The 18,474-nt window shown below is 35.8% G+C and overlaps 1 protein-coding gene across 2 annotated transcripts in view; it reads right to left on the reverse strand.

Moving 5' to 3' along the window:
* The window catches only part of LOC105380613 (neuropeptide FF receptor 1), a 106,782-nt gene that overhangs the window by 82,075 nt on the left and 6,233 nt on the right, over positions 1–18,474 (reverse strand). For both annotated transcript variants that reach the window (XM_048628873.1, XM_048628874.1), the window contains exon 2: positions 3,468–3,944. In XM_048628873.1, coding sequence (XP_048484830.1) covers positions 3,468–3,664 — 197 coding nt within the window. In that variant the 5' untranslated portion in view covers positions 3,665–3,944. The remainder of the gene's footprint in view (positions 1–3,467; positions 3,945–18,474) is intronic.

The raw sequence follows: 18,474 nt of genomic DNA on the forward strand, positions 1-18,474 counted from the left end.
GTGGGTGCCCAGTGATGGACGTCGGCGACGCGGAAGACCCAGGCGGAGATGGCGGGACGACCTCGACAAGTTTTTGCCTCAATGGCCGAAGGAAGCACATGATCGGGAACGGTGGTCAGTTTATAAGGAGGCCGTTGCCCAGCAGTGGGACACGACACAGGCTGCATAAAAAAAAAAAAAAAAAAAAAAAATGGTAACAGTATTAATCATTAAATACTTTATTTCTAAAGAAAATACACATACAGGCAATACAGTACACTTTTAGCTTATTTTTACTATCCAATCAAGATTTATTTTTAAAAGCTATTCCTATGAATTTTATACCATAATCTTTCTGTTTCATGTTGTAGAATGGTTGTTGTTAGATAGGTATTGTTTATTAGAACAAAGATATTATTCTGCTTATATACATTTTCCCTCAGGGATCTTGTTGTAGCGGGTTCAAGCCACTTTTTTTTCTTGCTGGTATCAAACCAAATTAATAACATAGCTCTTTATATCTTTCCAGTTAGGGATTATCTCATATTTTAAGTAAGTACCTAAGGCCTTCTTTTGTTTTTATTTCAGGGGATGGTATTACAAACGGAGCTCGTTAGTATTTTATTTTAATATCTGATATTTTTAGTGGTAAAAATGCATAGTATTTATATTGGTATTCACGGTGTAAATAATGTTTTTTTTATTAATATTTATTTATTTGTTAGCCAAATAAATAAAAAAATAAAAATGTGAGGGCTTACCATAACGTAGAATGTTACTTTGTTTAATCTCCTTAATTTCAATATTAATTTGAGAGTTTGACAAAAATAAAGGAACACAAGGAACTATAAGTAGGTACCTAGCCATTTTATTCAGTTTAAAAACTACACTAACAATACAATAACAACATAATAACGTAAACAAGAAAAGTATCATTGATATAATTTTTCTTCCAGGATTACTAGAAATAGTGAATCGTGAACCGAATCCTAAGTGAATGCTGATTGGTTGAATTCAAATGAATTCGCGACCGGATTCACGTTCAAGGAAACAGGAAATTCCCCGCAAAAGAAATTACCGTTTTATCTTAGAGCAGGCGGTGTTGGGCCACTTTGAATACAATAAAACCCCTAAAGTCAAATTACCTTTGATTTAGATTCCTGAGCTTGTGGTCTAATCGGGTCGATCCACCTCAAAAGGATTCCTCTAGCCCTAGAATGCCCCATCTTCAAAATCAGATATTTTGTTTTTAAGTCATGTATTTTTTCTACGTAGGGACACCTCTAGAGAAAACTTATGTACTCGTATGAGGCTAATTAATATTGTTTGATCTTTTTAACATGTTTTATTAAATGAATAAAATAAAGAAGATGATAGATGTAGATAATGTTCAAACTTATAACTGCCTTATTTTGGACAGATTGAAAAAATGAATGTAGATTGTGGGTGACTAAGTAATTAAATTAAATAAATGTAGAATGCAATGCAGCTGCTACCCTAGTATAAATTACCCTTTTAGACATTAAAAAAGGTAAAAAAATTCAAATTGACCTCCAAAAAAGTCTTAACCCAAATGTAAGCGGTGAGACTTAAAAAGATATTGTAAGGGTCCAGTATATATAATGTAGTTTTTTCTGAAATATAGTGATAATAAGTATTGTACATATATATGCATTATACATTCCCACCATGTACTTATTTTCATTTATTTCACTCACAACAATTTTAATAAATCACACAAAATTATATCAACTATCCTCTACCACGGTTCTATTCTGCGTGATACAAGTAAAAACATACCTTATTCCACTGTGTTACAGGTAGTATTGTGTTACATCGTGGTAGAGGAGCTAGGTGCAACATTTCATTCACCAGCTATTCTCTGTGTAAACTCACGAAGAACGTATGACACGCAAGTTTACACGTGCGGCGCCAAACCGATATTTTAAAGTATTTATTCATTTACCAAAATAATGTTACAGTGTTTTAAGTGAGCACTGAATCCTGAACGAGTATAAAATGTATTTCAGGAGTCAGCCTCCTTTCGATCTAGGTTTAATTGGAATTCTTTCATACTAGCTGTCCCCGCGCGCTTCGCTTCGCCTTAAAAAGTTTTCCCGTGGGAATTCCGGGATAAAAAGCAGCCTATGTTCTTTCCCAGGGTCTAGACCGTATGTATATCAAATTTCATTCCAATCCGTTCAGTAGTTTTTGCGTGAAAGAGTAACAGACAGACAGACAGACAGACAGACAGACAGACAGACACAGTTACTTTCGCATTTATAAAATTAGTTAGGAAGTTAGGATAATTATGTATACGAGGAAGAAGCCTAGCACTTGGAGCTAGAAACATAATAAACTTAAAAATAAATTTAGGAAAAAACGACAGCTTAAACCATTGGAGTAAAATATTTGTCGACGGAAGGCCAGAAATAGACAAACATAGCGTGAAATAAGCATCGGCCACCTGGAATGCAACTGCAAACAAGGCAAAATTATAATATATATAGACCTACATACCTATAGAATTATTGTAAACATGTATTAATGTTTTCAATGATCTATACTTTAGTCGGCAGCGTACATAATTTGCTTGTAAAGCGATTCAATGGGTCACAACCAGCCATGACTGATGAAGCGTGAAGTAAAGAACCTACAGGTTTAAAGGGTAAACGTTTAAAGGTTCTTTCTGCTTCTTATGCCGAGTAATACTCGACATCTACAATAGTTAGGCTGGTTAACGATACGTGAATGTTTCGCAATTTAGTTCTTAGTATGCAAATGTAGGAAAAGCTAATCATTATGTTTAAATTCGAGTTACTAGGTACGCCATTAGAACTAATTATAACTTATACTTCACTATGCTATCTCTATTCCTAACTATTCGTTTCTGCTCTTCTTGATCAGATAACTGTTGTAAAAAGTTTATAAATATGTCTCATTTCATTAACTTAGGTAACATAACATAGGTAACGTGGTAACGTACCACTCAGAATACGAGTAACATTATATCAAAGATTAAATCCCCATAGCTACAGCGAATGTTGCTCTCGTAAAACGAATCATTTCAAATCGTTTCCTTCTGTTTGCTCGCCTCATATCAAACAAAAGGACATGAGCAGGAATAAGAATAATTTTGGAGACTCGCAATAATTGAACAATTGCTCTGTCTGACAATGTTTACAAATGGCTCATTTTTGTTTACTCTCGCTGAAACAAATTGCGTTTATATTTGATTTCCTCGTATTGCGAGTTTGTGGGTAAGTAGAGGTATATCAACCTTACAAAGACACACTATGAAATTGCGACCAAATGTGTTGTAAAAATATATTTTTGTGTAATATTAAGGGACCAAACTGTACCTACTGTTATGTTTACAGATTCCAAATAGTACTTTGCACTTTAATAACGCGCAACTCAGGGGATCTATCTGAGCAACTTCAGCCTTTTACTTTGACCAAACTATAAAACTATTTGAATCAACTCACCTTCGCATATACTGGAACTTGATGACAATGAAAATGAGCAGCGTATTTGCCGATAGCGACGTGGTGAGTACAACACAGTACATCGCGATGATGACCCAGTCCGGCCGGTAGAACAGGTCCAGGTCCAGAGCCGGCATACTGAAGTTCTTATGCCACTCTGAAACCGCTGACTCATTCAAAGTCCTTGTTTCGTTCATTTCGGAAGAGTCTTAGTCTCATAAAGGCGTAAGCATTTTTATCGACTGTTTTTTATCTAAGCGGACACATGGTTGCGAATACTTTCAACTTTACCGGAATGTCGCATTTGCTTATTGGAAACCTTCCGTGATTAAGTGCCATCGTTTTGAGATTATACGGTTACACTATTGATATATTCCACTAAACCACTGTTTTTGTGTTTCTCCTTCACTGATTCACTCGCCATTTAATTGAATACTTCACGACACTGCGCTCTTTGCTCCGATGTGAACTTAGGATCTGGGAAAAGAGAAAATGGAGTTAATACAGTGTTATAAGATTAGTTTTATTGTACGGCAATAAAATTGTAAGGTTATGTTGGTAGTTCCATTGTGTGTCGTCGGGATTATTCCTACTATCTCTGTGCTCTATCAACAAGGGTGTTTGCTAATGTGTTAGGAACTAGCTTTATTAGTATTTCCTATTCTGTATTTATTACTGCCCGATACGGTTACACAAAGTATCAAGTTGTTTATGCAGTCGTATAGTATTATTATCAAGTAATTAATTCTTAAATCTTAAAACTCTCCTCTCCCTTTTATACTCAAGATAACCGTAGTGGCAATACATAGCGTGAAAAGCACGTCAAAATTTATTAATATTATTTTTATTATTAAACCATTTATTTCAGCCAACAAGAGCCATAATTAAATTTGTTAGTAACAATGTTGCTTATTCTATGTTAGTTACTTACAGCTAATAATAATGATCACACTTTACTCTTTTTTTGAGTTCACTATGCGATTTATGAATGGAAATGTAATGTGTTTATATTGAAGCTGAAGAATGCGGCTCGTTGTGTAAACATGGCAACCACAGTTGAATGAAAATAATAAATTGTAAACAAATATTTTTCTTTAGCTCTCAGCTTTTTTCGTGTTAACGTTGATTCTGTTAAGTAACAAAATGTGGCATAATTACTTTTACTGTTTGCTTGACTTTACCAATTTTTATTATTACGCAAAATGTATTTTAGAACTTCATTTAATTAAATCTGCTATCCTAACTATATTATATTATAAATGCGATAGTAACTGTGTCTGTCTGTCTGTTACTCTTTCACGCCAAAACTACTAAACGGATTTGAATGAAATTTAGTATAAATACGGTCTAGACCCTGAGAAAGAACATAGGCTACTTTTTGTCCCGGAATTCCCACAGGAAAACTTTTTAAGGCGAAGCGAATCGCGCGGGAACAGCTAGTTTTATATAAATTTCTAAATTTCTGATGAAAGCATAGCGACACTACTTATAACGATTTTCACACAATAGACACCCTCTCTGAGGTCACAGGTTGAAGTCCCTAGACTCAACTGAAGCTTCTATGTATCACTTCTATGAATCATCGTGACAAATGGTCACACGTACACAAGCCTGACAGAAGCACTAGATCAGCGCTGTTGGAAGTGGTTCAGACTTAGGATGCTTTTCCACCAGAGATTTCCTATGCTATGTTGCTATAGATACGTTTGATATATATTCATTGGTCCACATAGCTTTGGTGGGAAAGTATTTCTTTCAAATCATCAAATAAATAGCTGTATTGCTACATATCGCGGGCTTCATGGCAAAGGGGCGTATGCGCATCGACCCTACTTTTCAGGAGAGCAAAAAAACATCATAACTTTTTAAATAAGTAATCTAGCTTGCTATAATTTTGCATATACCTTAGTTAATTATTTTTTGTTTTAATTAAAACTAAATTTTTATAATATCTATGCTTTAAGTACACTTTATGGCGTATACGTCTATCTGCCTTGACGGAAATTATTGTATTGCTATCCTTTTTTTATCATATTATGTATAGGAATAATGGGCGTATAAACAAACTTTTTTATTTGTTATCCAATTATATTATATATATTTTATTTGTTTTACACTTAAATCATTTAATATACTGATAGCAAAATATAACCAAAAATGTAACTGCTTCTATTTTTTTCGAATTTCATACGCCCCTTTGCCATGGCGTAATTTAACGGATGTTCTCAATTTAAGAGAGATGATACGCCTATAAAAAAATAACAATCTATTTAAGTAACTATTTAATACATAGTAAAGCTGTAAAAAACACAGAATAATTTATTAGAAACAATAAGAGTACAAAATAAAACAAGAATTACTGTTAAAACAAAATTTACTCTTAATTAAGTGAACATAAACTCAAAAAACTCCTTAAAGAAATGACAGAGGGCTGAGGCTGGAACTTCGCAGAATGCAGGAGCTTTCCTTGATGAACTCTTTCTTCAAAAAGAAGCCCCAAAGAAGGTGGACCTGGTGCAAGTCGGACTCTGTCACGAAAAATGAAATCGATTTCATCATCATGACTGATTAAGAGGCACATATTCAGATATCTCAGGTCGGTTTAATCACCGTATACTCAGAGGAACTCTGAATATTGACCTAAAGCTTGAAGAACGGCGACTGATGAAGTCCACCCTCTGACCAACTCTGCGCCAGACCACTGCAACGACGTGATCAATGCAATACAGAAAGATGGCACTAGGTTCTATGCAATGTAAAACACGGGAAGGAAGTCTAAGCTTTCAGGGGGGACTCTTAGACTTACGGAGACCAAACGGCATGTGCTGGACCATTCCGTCAGAACTAGAGGCTCTCAACAAAATGATACGCAAGGCTATTTTCATCGTGACCTCCAGTGGTTTAACACACTCCGGATTGAAGAAGCTATTAAACAAAACAGGGGATCGAATGTCTTTGCCAGGCGACTTGAAGGGACCCTAACGAAAAAATTGACAACCAGCCATAGCAGAATCGTCGAATCTGAGCCGGAATGCACGATTGTACGTTTCTAATGCGCAACAGCCAGAACCCCAGATGTGTAGGTCTATTGTTTTTCAAGAAAGGAGACAAATTTGCTCTTAAAAACCTATAGACTGATCACACTCTTGACCACGTGAATAAGATGTTTATGTACATTTATAACAGTCATCACGAGACTTGATTTGATGAATTTCAGCCGCTAGAGCATGCCGAATTTCGTGGGGGTTATAGCACCGTAGAACACATACACACAGTTCGGCAGATTATACAGAAGAAGGAAGAATATAATCGGCCTCTGTGCCTAGCTTTCGTAGACTACGAAAATTTTTACTCTGTCGAGATCTGGGCTGTTCTGGCATCCTTGCAGATATGTCCAATAGATTGACGATACATCGAGGCGCTGAAGTGCCTAATGACACTGAAACGATTACTGTCCAAGTATAGAACCAGCCACAAGATCTATCCATAGGCAAAGGGGCGTGAGGGAAGAGGACGTAATTTCTCCGATACTGGTCCGTGATGCATTGGAAGATGTATTAAAACTCTGGACTGGAAAGGACTAGGCATCAATATCAACAGTGAAAGCATATTGTCATTTTATTTTGTTAAAAAAATGCACATACGTCTATATGACATGGCGATAATTATTTGAATGCGCCCCACTAATTCTTATACGCCGTCTATACGCCTCTCTGACATGGCGAAATTATTGAAATGCGTCCTACTGATGTTTATACGCCGTCTATACGCCTTTTTGACACGACACAAAATTATTGATACATCGTATACGCCTTTATGTTATTTATGAATATCTCAAAATCTAGTTTACTGAAAATTTCAAAAAAATTACAGAACGTGTATTACTAGTATAGGAATCGATTGGCATGAAAAACGCAAAATCGATTTTTTGCGCTTACGCCCCTTTGCCATGAAGCCCGCGATATACATTATTTGGTGGAAAGGCGCACTTTTTATAATGGACAGTTTACAGTTTCAGAGGATACCATGTGAGGTTCGACGGGTAATGACACCATAAGGTCGGCACGAAGTTTTCATTTCCCTGGGGGGTCATTCTATACGACTAAAAACTAAGTTTTGGAGCGCTGCTGTGCGAGCCACGAATCTATCTCGCTGTAGTAAACGTGCCCATCGTACGACAGCTCTCGTTAGTTCGTTTTTCGTCAGTATAGAGTAAACCTCCAGCACTCTGTGACTGCGGAGGATTAAACTGTGGAACGTCACATATTATAATAAAGTTGATGATGTTAGACGCCACGAGTATCCCAAATTAAACCTTATTATTTCCTCAAAGTACTTACCTGTTTCTACAAATTGGACTGCACCAAATTTTGCGAAAAGGTTTTCTGTAAATTCCGCAGTAAGCGGATTACTGAAAGCTACAGGAAAGACCTTTTCCAGAAGTCCAGGCTATATTCGAGTGGCTTTAATTTAAAAGTTATGTTGTCACCATCCGCTCAGATTTTCTATTTGTTTAACTTTTTAAATAAATGACTAGGGCTAACTAGCGCCGCCGAAAAACTGTTCTGTTTAGAAGATTTTTTTCCAAAAATTAACAAGACAATGGTACCGATTCTGAAGGGCGCACTTCCTAATTTTAAAATGAGCTAAAATCTCTAAATTTAACTGACAGCGCTAATTTTTGCTATTCTGAAGGCAACGATTTTAACAGCCAACTAAATTTAGAAGGCTCATTTGACGTCTTTAAAATGAGTGTGGCCATGTACTTAAGGATATTACAATCGAAAATATCGATTAATTTTTTTAACCTTAAAGTACTCCAAATAAATTTAATTATCCTAAATAGTAGTTGAAAATAATTAAAAGAATTAAATACCCTGCATTTATATTGGTTTTCATGATAATTTCAATTATTGATGTAACATATTCATAATTCATTATTTCAACTGGTAACTCTGGCTAGAAAATGCTTCTATGATGTTCTATGGCCATTTCCGAGTGATTTAAAAAAATATAATAGAGTAGAGATGGGGTAAGTTGATAAAATAGTGAGAATAATCGAATATAATCGATTATTGCACTGGAATATTTTAAACAATAGTTATTCAGTAAAGTATGTAGGTAATAAGTTCTACGTCTATGTGTTATCCACAATATTTTATGTAAGTACTTACTTAGGTACTTAAATGTTTAATAGTTGATTATGATGATACGTTAAACTTAAGTAGATGACTGTGTAAGGGATGATATTCATATAAGAATATGAAAAGTATCGAATACTTACAAAAGCACAAATACTTTATCAGTAGGTACTTACTTAAGTATTTCCGATGTGTACGTATTTATATTTACCAAAAATGCATATATGATTATAATAAAAGTACCTACCCAGGAATCGATATAGCATCGATTATTCTTTCATTCAAGCATAGTTCGGAAGCAAGTAACATTGCACTAGGTACATCTCTATGGCGCATGCGCGCTGGACTGCAAGAGAGGCGCGCCGCCGGCGCGGTGCCAGCCATCACCGCCATATTGAATTTTCCGCCGAAAAGTTTGCCGCTATTTTTTTAAAGTATTTTTGTTAAGTCTTTACAATACAAAACAATCATCTATTATAAATTATTATGTTGTGTTTGCTATATGCAATTGTAAAATCGATAAGGTGCTTGTGTGCAAGTTTACGATTTATTTTAGGAAGTTACCTACGTAAAATCTAAGTAAATATTTTTATCAGTAGGGCACCTGGTTACTAACTATCTGGTTACTTATGTTTGTGTTCTAGCGTTTTCGTTTCTAATAGTTAAAGTTTTGTGTAAATATGTACCTATAAGGATAAGCTTATTCTGTCAACTATCCATACAACTTACCTATACTTACTTTATTTTTCAGTGACAACAACAATGAAAATGAAAAATCAACCACACCCATAAACTAAACATGAAACGCTGGATACAAGATATTAATTCCTCTCTGGGACAACAATACTAAAACGACCATCAGACCACCTAGTTACCTACCTACTAACTAGAAGGATAATGGAAATAAGATACAGAAATGAAATCAAGCAATTGTGTATATTGGTGTCAGAAAAAATACTCAACCAGTGTGTGTTGTGTGTGTTATTCACCCAAATAAAGTTTTACGTCCATAAAATGTATTTCTTCTTTCATAAAAAGTAATAGTATAGTAGTAAGTACCTATATAGTTTCTTAAAGTCAGGCATATTTTTCAGGTAAAAGGTAACCTAGGTAGGTATAACTTGTTTTTTCCTGTAACAAAATAGGTAGTTAAATATTTGAGCTATGTAAGAATATCTTGGATAAGGACACTAGCCCAGGAGATCAAGTCGATCAACATGAGCTGGCCAGAAGTTGTGGCTGCTGCCTCTGATCGTCAGAAGTGGAAAGCTGTAGTTGCGGCCCTATGCTCCACTAGGAGTTAAAGGACTTAAGAAGAAGAAGATGTAGAGACCACTTTGAGTAAAATATTCTTACAAGTTGAAAGGGGTAAGTAGAGAGTTAGATAGGTACACAGGTAGGTGAGTTAAGGTTAAGGTGTTCCTCATGTATGTCGAGCCGGTCCGTTTGGAAGAGGAAAGCCGAGGTGTTAGGGCTAGTGTAATGCTGAAGTAGATCGGTAGGTGTGTTGATTAATTTTTAGACCAAGAACAATAACTTAAGTTGTTTTAAGCAACCCGGTTCATGCCTACCTTGTCAGTAACACGTTTTTCAGTCATTCAGTCCAAAGATCAGAAATAATAATATGACAAAACAGAGTCACTTTCACATCGTAGTTTCGCAAAAAATAATAAGTTAGCGTCGTTGCAATTAGCTTTACATGCTTAAACAACACATCAGCTCTAAGTTAAATCCATATTTATGCACCTACAACAACAATTTCCCATATATTTCACGGTTTTACTTTTAGAAATTTTAGTATAATTTTAACAGGCACCTGTTTAGACCCCTTTTAAATTTAGGAAGAAAGTTGCTAATTTTAAGTTGACAGCGCTAAAAATTGCACCTTCAGAATACCAATTCGACCATCTAACCTAAGTTGAATAGTTTTAACGCTGTCAGATTCAAAATTTAAAGTGACGTCTCTAATTTTGGACCAAAACGGTGCCTTCAGAATGCCAAATAAATTTAGAGAGAATGTAAGCGTTTTTTGACAGCGTTAAAATTAGAATGTGCCCTTCAGAATCGATACCAATCTGTTAGTTAGTCTAAAAGTAATTTTAAAAACGCCAAATGCGGAATTAGAATTTACTGGAAATGTAATTAACGTCTAGATTCTCGGTACTAGGTAGGTATTTGTGTATTTTCAAAAAAATGGTATTAACATGACAAACGAATTCTCCTGTCACTTTTAAAGCCCCATCCATACGCTTGCTGTTTGTCACAAACACGGCAAACAGCAAACAAAGTCACAAACACCAACCACAATCACCGAACACAAACAGCCATCCACATGCTCGGCGAACGCTCATAACATTCCGAACCGGCAAACACGGCGGACGACGAGCTATTACTTTCGGGTTGACATATTTTTATTATATAAATTAAAGCAAGAGAAAGAAAAAAGGAAAATAAGAAGAAAGCAAAGACGATGATGGGATAATAATGATAATTAAAAAAAAATTAAAAACTTCTTTTTAATTATTATTTTATAGGTATAATAGTTTTTAGTTTATTTGAAATAATTTTTAATCAAAAGTAAGATGCAAATGATACCAAAAAGTCCTACTAATCAATACGAATCATTCAAGCCTAAACACGAGGTAGTTGCTATATACCGTTGAGGAGTTCCCTTGACTGCCTTCCGTTTCCATCATCAGATCAGCTCAAGGTCACCATTATATTTTTTTGTTACAAGAACTATATTTATGTTTTTAATTTCATTAGAATCGGTTAATATGTGTCCAAAATGGAAATTCATACCCTGTTTTTACCCCTTTACCCACCCTTAGGGGTGAGATAAAATTCTGAAAAAAAAATGGAACCACTTGGGAGCTCAACCCAATACAAAAAAAATACAAAAAAAAAAGAATTTTCAAAATCGGTTCATAAACGGCGGAGTAATTGGTGAACATACATAAAAAAAAATGCGCGCTAACGAAAAAGTGTAGCAAGTTGATACGTCCGCCTCCCGCAATGCTAGCGCGCATACTGATCGCTGCCAGACGTGTGGATACGTAGCGAACTGTTCGCCGAACATCCTTTGATCTGGCAAGAAAAACCGACACCGATGCCGAACACTGGCGAACACAAACACAAACAGGCAAACAACGACAAACACCCATCCACACGTCAGTGTTTGCTGTTTGCTGTTTGCTGTTTGCCATTGTTCGCCGAGCGTGTGGATGGGGTATAAGAGTTAGGGTATACGAAGATAGCTGCCACGCTTTAATTTGCGGACATAAAGTGCTACAAATAGATTTATTGCAAATAGATTTAAGGTCAACCTTAGTTTAAAGTTCATTTCAACTTGGCAGTGGAACAGTTCCAACGGTACCTATGTACTTTAACATACTTTTTAGTTAGTCTATAAACGAATGTTTCTATAATAATATATGTTATGAGCTTTTTAAATCATCTCACATTTTTCGTAACACCCCATAAAAACAAGTAAGCAAGGCTAAAATGAATTTATTTACCTCAATTTAACAAATAAAGTCAGTAATATATTAGGATTACGGATCTACCACAGCCGGTGACGAATGTCCGTTTGTTATTCACACCACGTCACGACACGCGCGTATACGTCACGAGCACACACTTCATTTCCAAGATGAAAAAAAATTGGGTCAAGTTTATGATGCGACTTGACTTTTCATAATTGAGACGGCTTTCTATATGGCTACGTGGCTACAGTCCGATAGCGCTCATTTTGTAATGTGTTGATATTTTTGTAGCTGTTTTCTTTTTCTTTCATCGAATGCGGAAGAATTAGAATACGTCTATATTAGAAATTGCAAATAATAATTTGTTGGGTCTAATAATATAATTTAATGTTCAATTAAGTAAAGACAAGAGAAAAATAACAAAAGGCTCCCGTATCGCTACGAGCGATCTCTTATTTTATTTATTTATTATTTATTTATTTTAAAATATACAATAGCCAACAGGCGTACACTAAACAAATATTACGAAAAAAAATACAACTAAGATTCAGTGTAAACCCAATTACAGGCTATCACAACATGCATGACAATACCTAACCTAATAACTTAATATATTACATTTATTTCTTAAAATAATTACAAATAAGTAAGTACTTATACCAAATCTTAAACATATAAGTAAACATTCATAACAATTTATGAACAAACTGGGTGAGATCTTTCTTAAACTTAACCAGTGAACCTGATAACACATCCAGAGTCTGGTCATGGTGAAATAAGATATTGTGGTTTCGACAAATCCGAGCTATAACATTATTAGCGCCGGTGTTCGTTCTATAAAAAGATAAACTAAATGGATGGAAATTAACAATGCGGGCATTACTACGAGGCACTGTGTAATTTAAGCGCTTAACTAATTCGGGACAGTCAATGAGGCCTCTAACAATCTTAAAAAGTAGCACTTGATCTGCAATCCAGCGACGGTCATGTAAGGGAGTCAACTTGAAGTGCTGGAGGCGACTTTTACTTGTTGTAAGCACAGATTTTTTGTTTTGGTGCACAGTCAGAAAGAACAAAAACCTCTTTTGAATGCCCTCAAGTCTATCAATATGACACTGATAGTGCGGATTCCAGATAGGAGAGCAGTATTCAAGTAGACTACGAACCAGCGCATAGTACACTAACCTTAAAGTGGTCCAATTCTTAAAAGCTTTACAGTTCCGCCATAAGAAACCCAACATTTTATACGACTTTTTTATTATAGAGTCGATGTGTGGGATAAATGTTAATTTGCAGTCAAAAATAATACCCAAATCTCTAATTTCATATACCTCTTTTATAAGCGTGTCAACTATGTAGTACGACGTGGTAATAGGGTTTTTTCTTTTGGTGAATTTTATATGAGCACACTTATTAATATTTAAAGGTAGACGATTTTCATATGACCAGTTTACTATCTTCGACAAATCACCCTGTAGCAACATAGAATCATCAATATTATTTATAATTTTGTAAACTTTTAAATCATCCGCGAATAAAGAAAATGTACTATTAATAATAACGTTAGCGAGGTCGTTTATAAAGACTAAAAAAAGTACTGGCCCCAGATGCGAGCCTTGCGGTACACCAGAAGGGGCTAAATATGTTCTCGATTCATGACCGCTGACAGATACTTTCTGAGACCGACCATTTAAATATGAAGAAAACCAATCAAGCAAACTTCCGTGCACTCCTACCGTATGAAGTTTTGATAAGAGAAGTTTATGATCCACTCTATCAAATGCCTTACTGATGTCGGTATAAATAACATCAACCTGCAGGCCTTTGTCTACTGCTTCAGTGATATCAGTCACAAAAAGTGCAAGGTTAGAAAGAGTGGATTTTTGGCTGCGAAATCCGTGTTGCTGAGGCACCAATATTGATTTAAGATGTCCCGTAATGACTGGGCAGACCAAGGACTCAAAAACTTTGGCCAGTATAGAAAGTAGACAGATTGGTCTATACTCCTCAACAGTGTTTATATTCTTACCTTTAGGAATAGGCACCACATTAGCTAACTTCCATATAGCAGGGAAAGTACCAGTCGATAGGGAATGATTAAATATTATATGTAATGGTTCAACTAATTCGTTGGCACATTCAACAAAAAATAATGCTGGAATGCCATCGGGCCCAGCTCCAAGATTTTTATCAATATTTTTCAAAGCTGTTAATATAGAATAAGAAGACAATTTCAAATTACCTATAGAGCTATGGGAGGCATTTCCATAATTATTCGAAGCACAAGTGTGAACAAGGGAGCAGTTACAATTAGATGGCAACGAGTAAACTGAAGCGAAATGGTCAGCAAATGCATTGCAGATGTCTTTAGGGGTAGAAAAGGTACTTCCATTTGAGACCATTATACTAGGAATGGACTGAGCACCATTACGTTTTGCCTTTATAAAAGACCAAAATGCCTTTATATTGTTGCTATGGATTGACGATTCAATTTTATGTAAGTAATCAGCATAACAACGTTTGATTGCAACATGACAATGGCTTCTAGCGACTGAAAAATCTATCGAATCTAAGGGATTCCCTGTTTTTTTGTACTTTTTGCGGAGTTTATCTTTTTCATTTAACGACTTAATAAGGCTGGGCGTATACCAAACGGGATACTTCCCGGGTATCTGGTGACTTTTTGGAACATGTTTTATCTTAATATTTTCTATAATTTGGTAAAAAATGTGAAGCATTGCGTCTACAGAGCCCAAAGGTGTTAATGTCAATGGCCAGTCTATCTTAAGCAGTTCATACTTTATGCTTGTAAAATCCGCTAAATGGAAATTAAATCGGTCCATACTTACCTTTTTTATAGACCTTGGAACAGGAAATTCAATTTCAATTAACAGTGGTGGATGTGCAGGGTCAAGTTTTGAAAGCGGGTCCATTACGAGCGAAGTTTTAGCATTTAGGCAGGAAGTAAATACGAGATCTAAAATATTACCGGATATATTTTTTATTAAATTGAGTTGTGACAGATTGTTATTTAGAGCTAAAAAGTCCGATAGGGCATAAAACATTTGACTGTTGGTTGACTGTGGTATGGCAGTTACGCAACCGTTAGATGTAGGGGAAGCAGAAGGGCACCAAATGATTTCACTTATATTAAAATCCCCCAAAACCATGACATCTCCGTCCACCATGGCAAGAGCATCGCTGATATGAGACAACTGATTAGCAAGTTTTACATGATTTACTGGTGGAGGAATATATACAGCGCAGATATTTAAAGTTTTATCACCTCTTTGGGAGCCAGTGGAGACTGAAACCCAGAGATCCTCGAAGGAACTCTCAAATTCCAATAGTCGGACGGAGCTCAGACGTTTCAATACAGCCACTAGCACGCCACCGCCGTCAACTTTAGATGTGTTATCAAGGCAGCGGTCCCTACGGTGAATACAGTAGTTGCTATTTAAAACCTCTGCGTCAGTTACACTGTCATTTAACCAAGATTCTGTGAACACAATAACATCATAATCAAAATTTAGACTAGACAAATACAAATCATTTAATTTACCTCTAATACTTCTTGTGTTTTGATAATAAATATTTAACGACGACATTGTTTAAGTAATACCGAACAACGTAACACACTAATATACCTGACTTAATTAAATAATATGTAAAAGTTTAAACAGAAGTAGGGTCCGGCTTCAGACTCTTTAAAAATTCCTCGCTTTTTATCCATAAAGTCGCTGATGACTCGTCTTTTTTCATTAAGATTCTTCCGTTGCGAATCCATAGAAATTTATAGTGGTTGTCTTTTTTAAAAGATCGAGCTTGAGCGTGGAGAGCCCGGTTATTCGGTGACAGGTGCTCAGACACATAGATAGGCTGCTTATCACCCGCTATCCCCAAGTCAGCACTGTTCAGTTTATTAGTAGAGTTAGCTTTGTTGTACTTCCAGCATGAAGCAAGCAGACTGTCTCGTAGTTCAGGGGAAGAGAGCTTTACGATAATGGCTCTGGGTCTCGATGAGTTGGGATTAGACTTTGCCACTCTAGTGCAAGATACAATATTAGTTTCTTTTACAGGCGCAGTAACCACACTACTCAATTGGGAAAAAGTACTTATTAAGTTTTCCCTCGGATGTTCCGGTACACATTGCAGCTCAATATTGCTCTCACGAGCCTGCTGCTCCAACCTCGACAATCTGAAGGTCATGTCCTTCATCTGTTCCTGTAACTTACTGTTTTCAGCACGTAGAGTGTTAGTTTCAGAGCGAAGACTTGAAAATTCTTTGTAAATTTCGTCGAACTTGGCGGACATGAACTCGACTGACTGTGCCAGTTCAGACAAAGCACTTAGATTTTTCTGCTTTTTCTTACAGGCAACCATACGCTTCCCGAGGGTACAACCGAGTCCGCGTTGTTCTATGCAGGCAACCTTCCGTAAAAGAAACATAACTTCCGTAAAATTCGGGCTCTTATAGTGAAACTTAGCTTAATATCATCGAAACGATAGCAATCTATTATGTATTTCATATCGTTATATGTATAAAAAAATATGGACAAAAATATTACCAGTTTCATAACATCGACTTACTGCAGATTTTATTTTTATTGATAATCCGATTAAGTATTATGAAAGAATCTGCCATACAAGCCGGTGCGGAGGCGGGGTTGATATGAAATACATAGATAGATCAGTAAGTAGTGTAAACATAAGTTCCTATTTCATAAAAAAAAATTATAATATATCATGGATTACGTTGGATTGGCTATCAAATAAACATAACAATTCTTACTTAACGAATGTCTAAAATAAGTCAGGTGTTTATTACTATGGTATACGTACTAAGGGCACATAGTTTATGAGTTATGACTTATGACTGAAACACATAAAAAAATATTTTACAGTCAGTTTTGTATACACATCTGGAATACTGTAATTACACGGAATCATAACTAGTTTACTTTTCTTAAATAAATAAGCAGTGACAGCTTTGATGTTCGGCTCAAAATGTGCCCAGACGGCACTGCGTTCATATTTAATTTAATAACATGGAATGACGGAGTCAGTCGCTAAGTATCAGGGCCTCTAGTACGGGTTTTTCAAATTACGGAAACGAAAAACGTTTAGGTTTTCTTCTGTCATCTGCATACATTATTTGTCAAAAGTTTAATGATAGTTTCCGCAAGGAGGCGCTACTTTGTATGCAACAAAACGTAAACCTGTACTAGATGGGCTGATGTGACTAAAGTCTTAAAAAGCTGACTCTGCTATAGAAATTATGTGCCAACTCCAGCGAAAATGTTTTTAGGGCAACAGATTTCTGACACTTAGGTGGTAAGATTCTATCACGTTAAATAAATAAAATAAATAAGCGTGACAACTCTTGTTCGTTCGTTCGTCGATTTAGAGAGTGACCCCCAGAAAGGCTAGCACGGGACGTAATTAAGACATGACAAAAGTTCTCCGTCGCGCTCGCTCTTGAGGCTGCACGATGTGAGTGAGCGCGATGCAAAACTTTTGTCACGTCTGCCTTCGCGGCGGCGGATATTATAGCGTCCCTTGGGTTATAAATAGGATTTCCAATTTTGTACTATATAATAAGCCACTACTGCCTTAGTTATTATCTGTTTTGCAGATGACAAGAAACAGGATCAAATTGAACAAACAAAATTAATATTGATATTGACATTGGTACTTTTTTATTGCTCGTAAGTGTATATTATCAACTTATATAAATATTATCAACGTTTATGGCGCCACATGACGAAAATATAGTAGTGGAAATGAATAAAATGTGGAGGTAAACTACGTATGGTCGTGAGGAGTGAGCTCTATGACAAGCTTGGCTCGGTCGTCTACTTGCTCTGATTAAATTGAATATCCTAGTGACCATCCGTTTCAATATTATATATGTGGAAAGATATTATAAGAATATTTTATGCCGTATTTTTATTTATTTATGAAACCAGTTGCTTAGCGTAAAATAATCCTTGAAACAAATCTTTAAATTACAAATTTTGAATTTTTTAATTTGAATATAAAGAGTATTGCAAAAGTGATATAGCAAGCAACGCAGCGTGGGACGCCCTCCTGCCCGCTGAACTGACGACCTTAGGCGGGTAGCCGGTAGTGGTTGGATGAGGAACGCAGAGGAACGAGTGTTGTCCAGAAGTGGATGATTATTGGCTGATTATGATAAAGCAAGCTGAAAGAGGGGGCTGAGGGGGTATATTTGAATAAGTTAATTTTAAAAATTCTCATCAAAATGGTTTTTATATTTTTTTATAAACTTTATGTCACGACACGTTTTACTATGAGGAGAAGATTTTTTCTCACGAATAACCAAAAAAATGTTTTAAACATTCTAAACCCTTTTTTACA

Source organism: Plutella xylostella, chromosome 22, assembly GCF_932276165.1.
Source record: "Plutella xylostella chromosome 22, ilPluXylo3.1, whole genome shotgun sequence".
Lineage (NCBI taxonomy): Eukaryota > Metazoa > Arthropoda > Insecta > Lepidoptera > Plutellidae > Plutella > Plutella xylostella.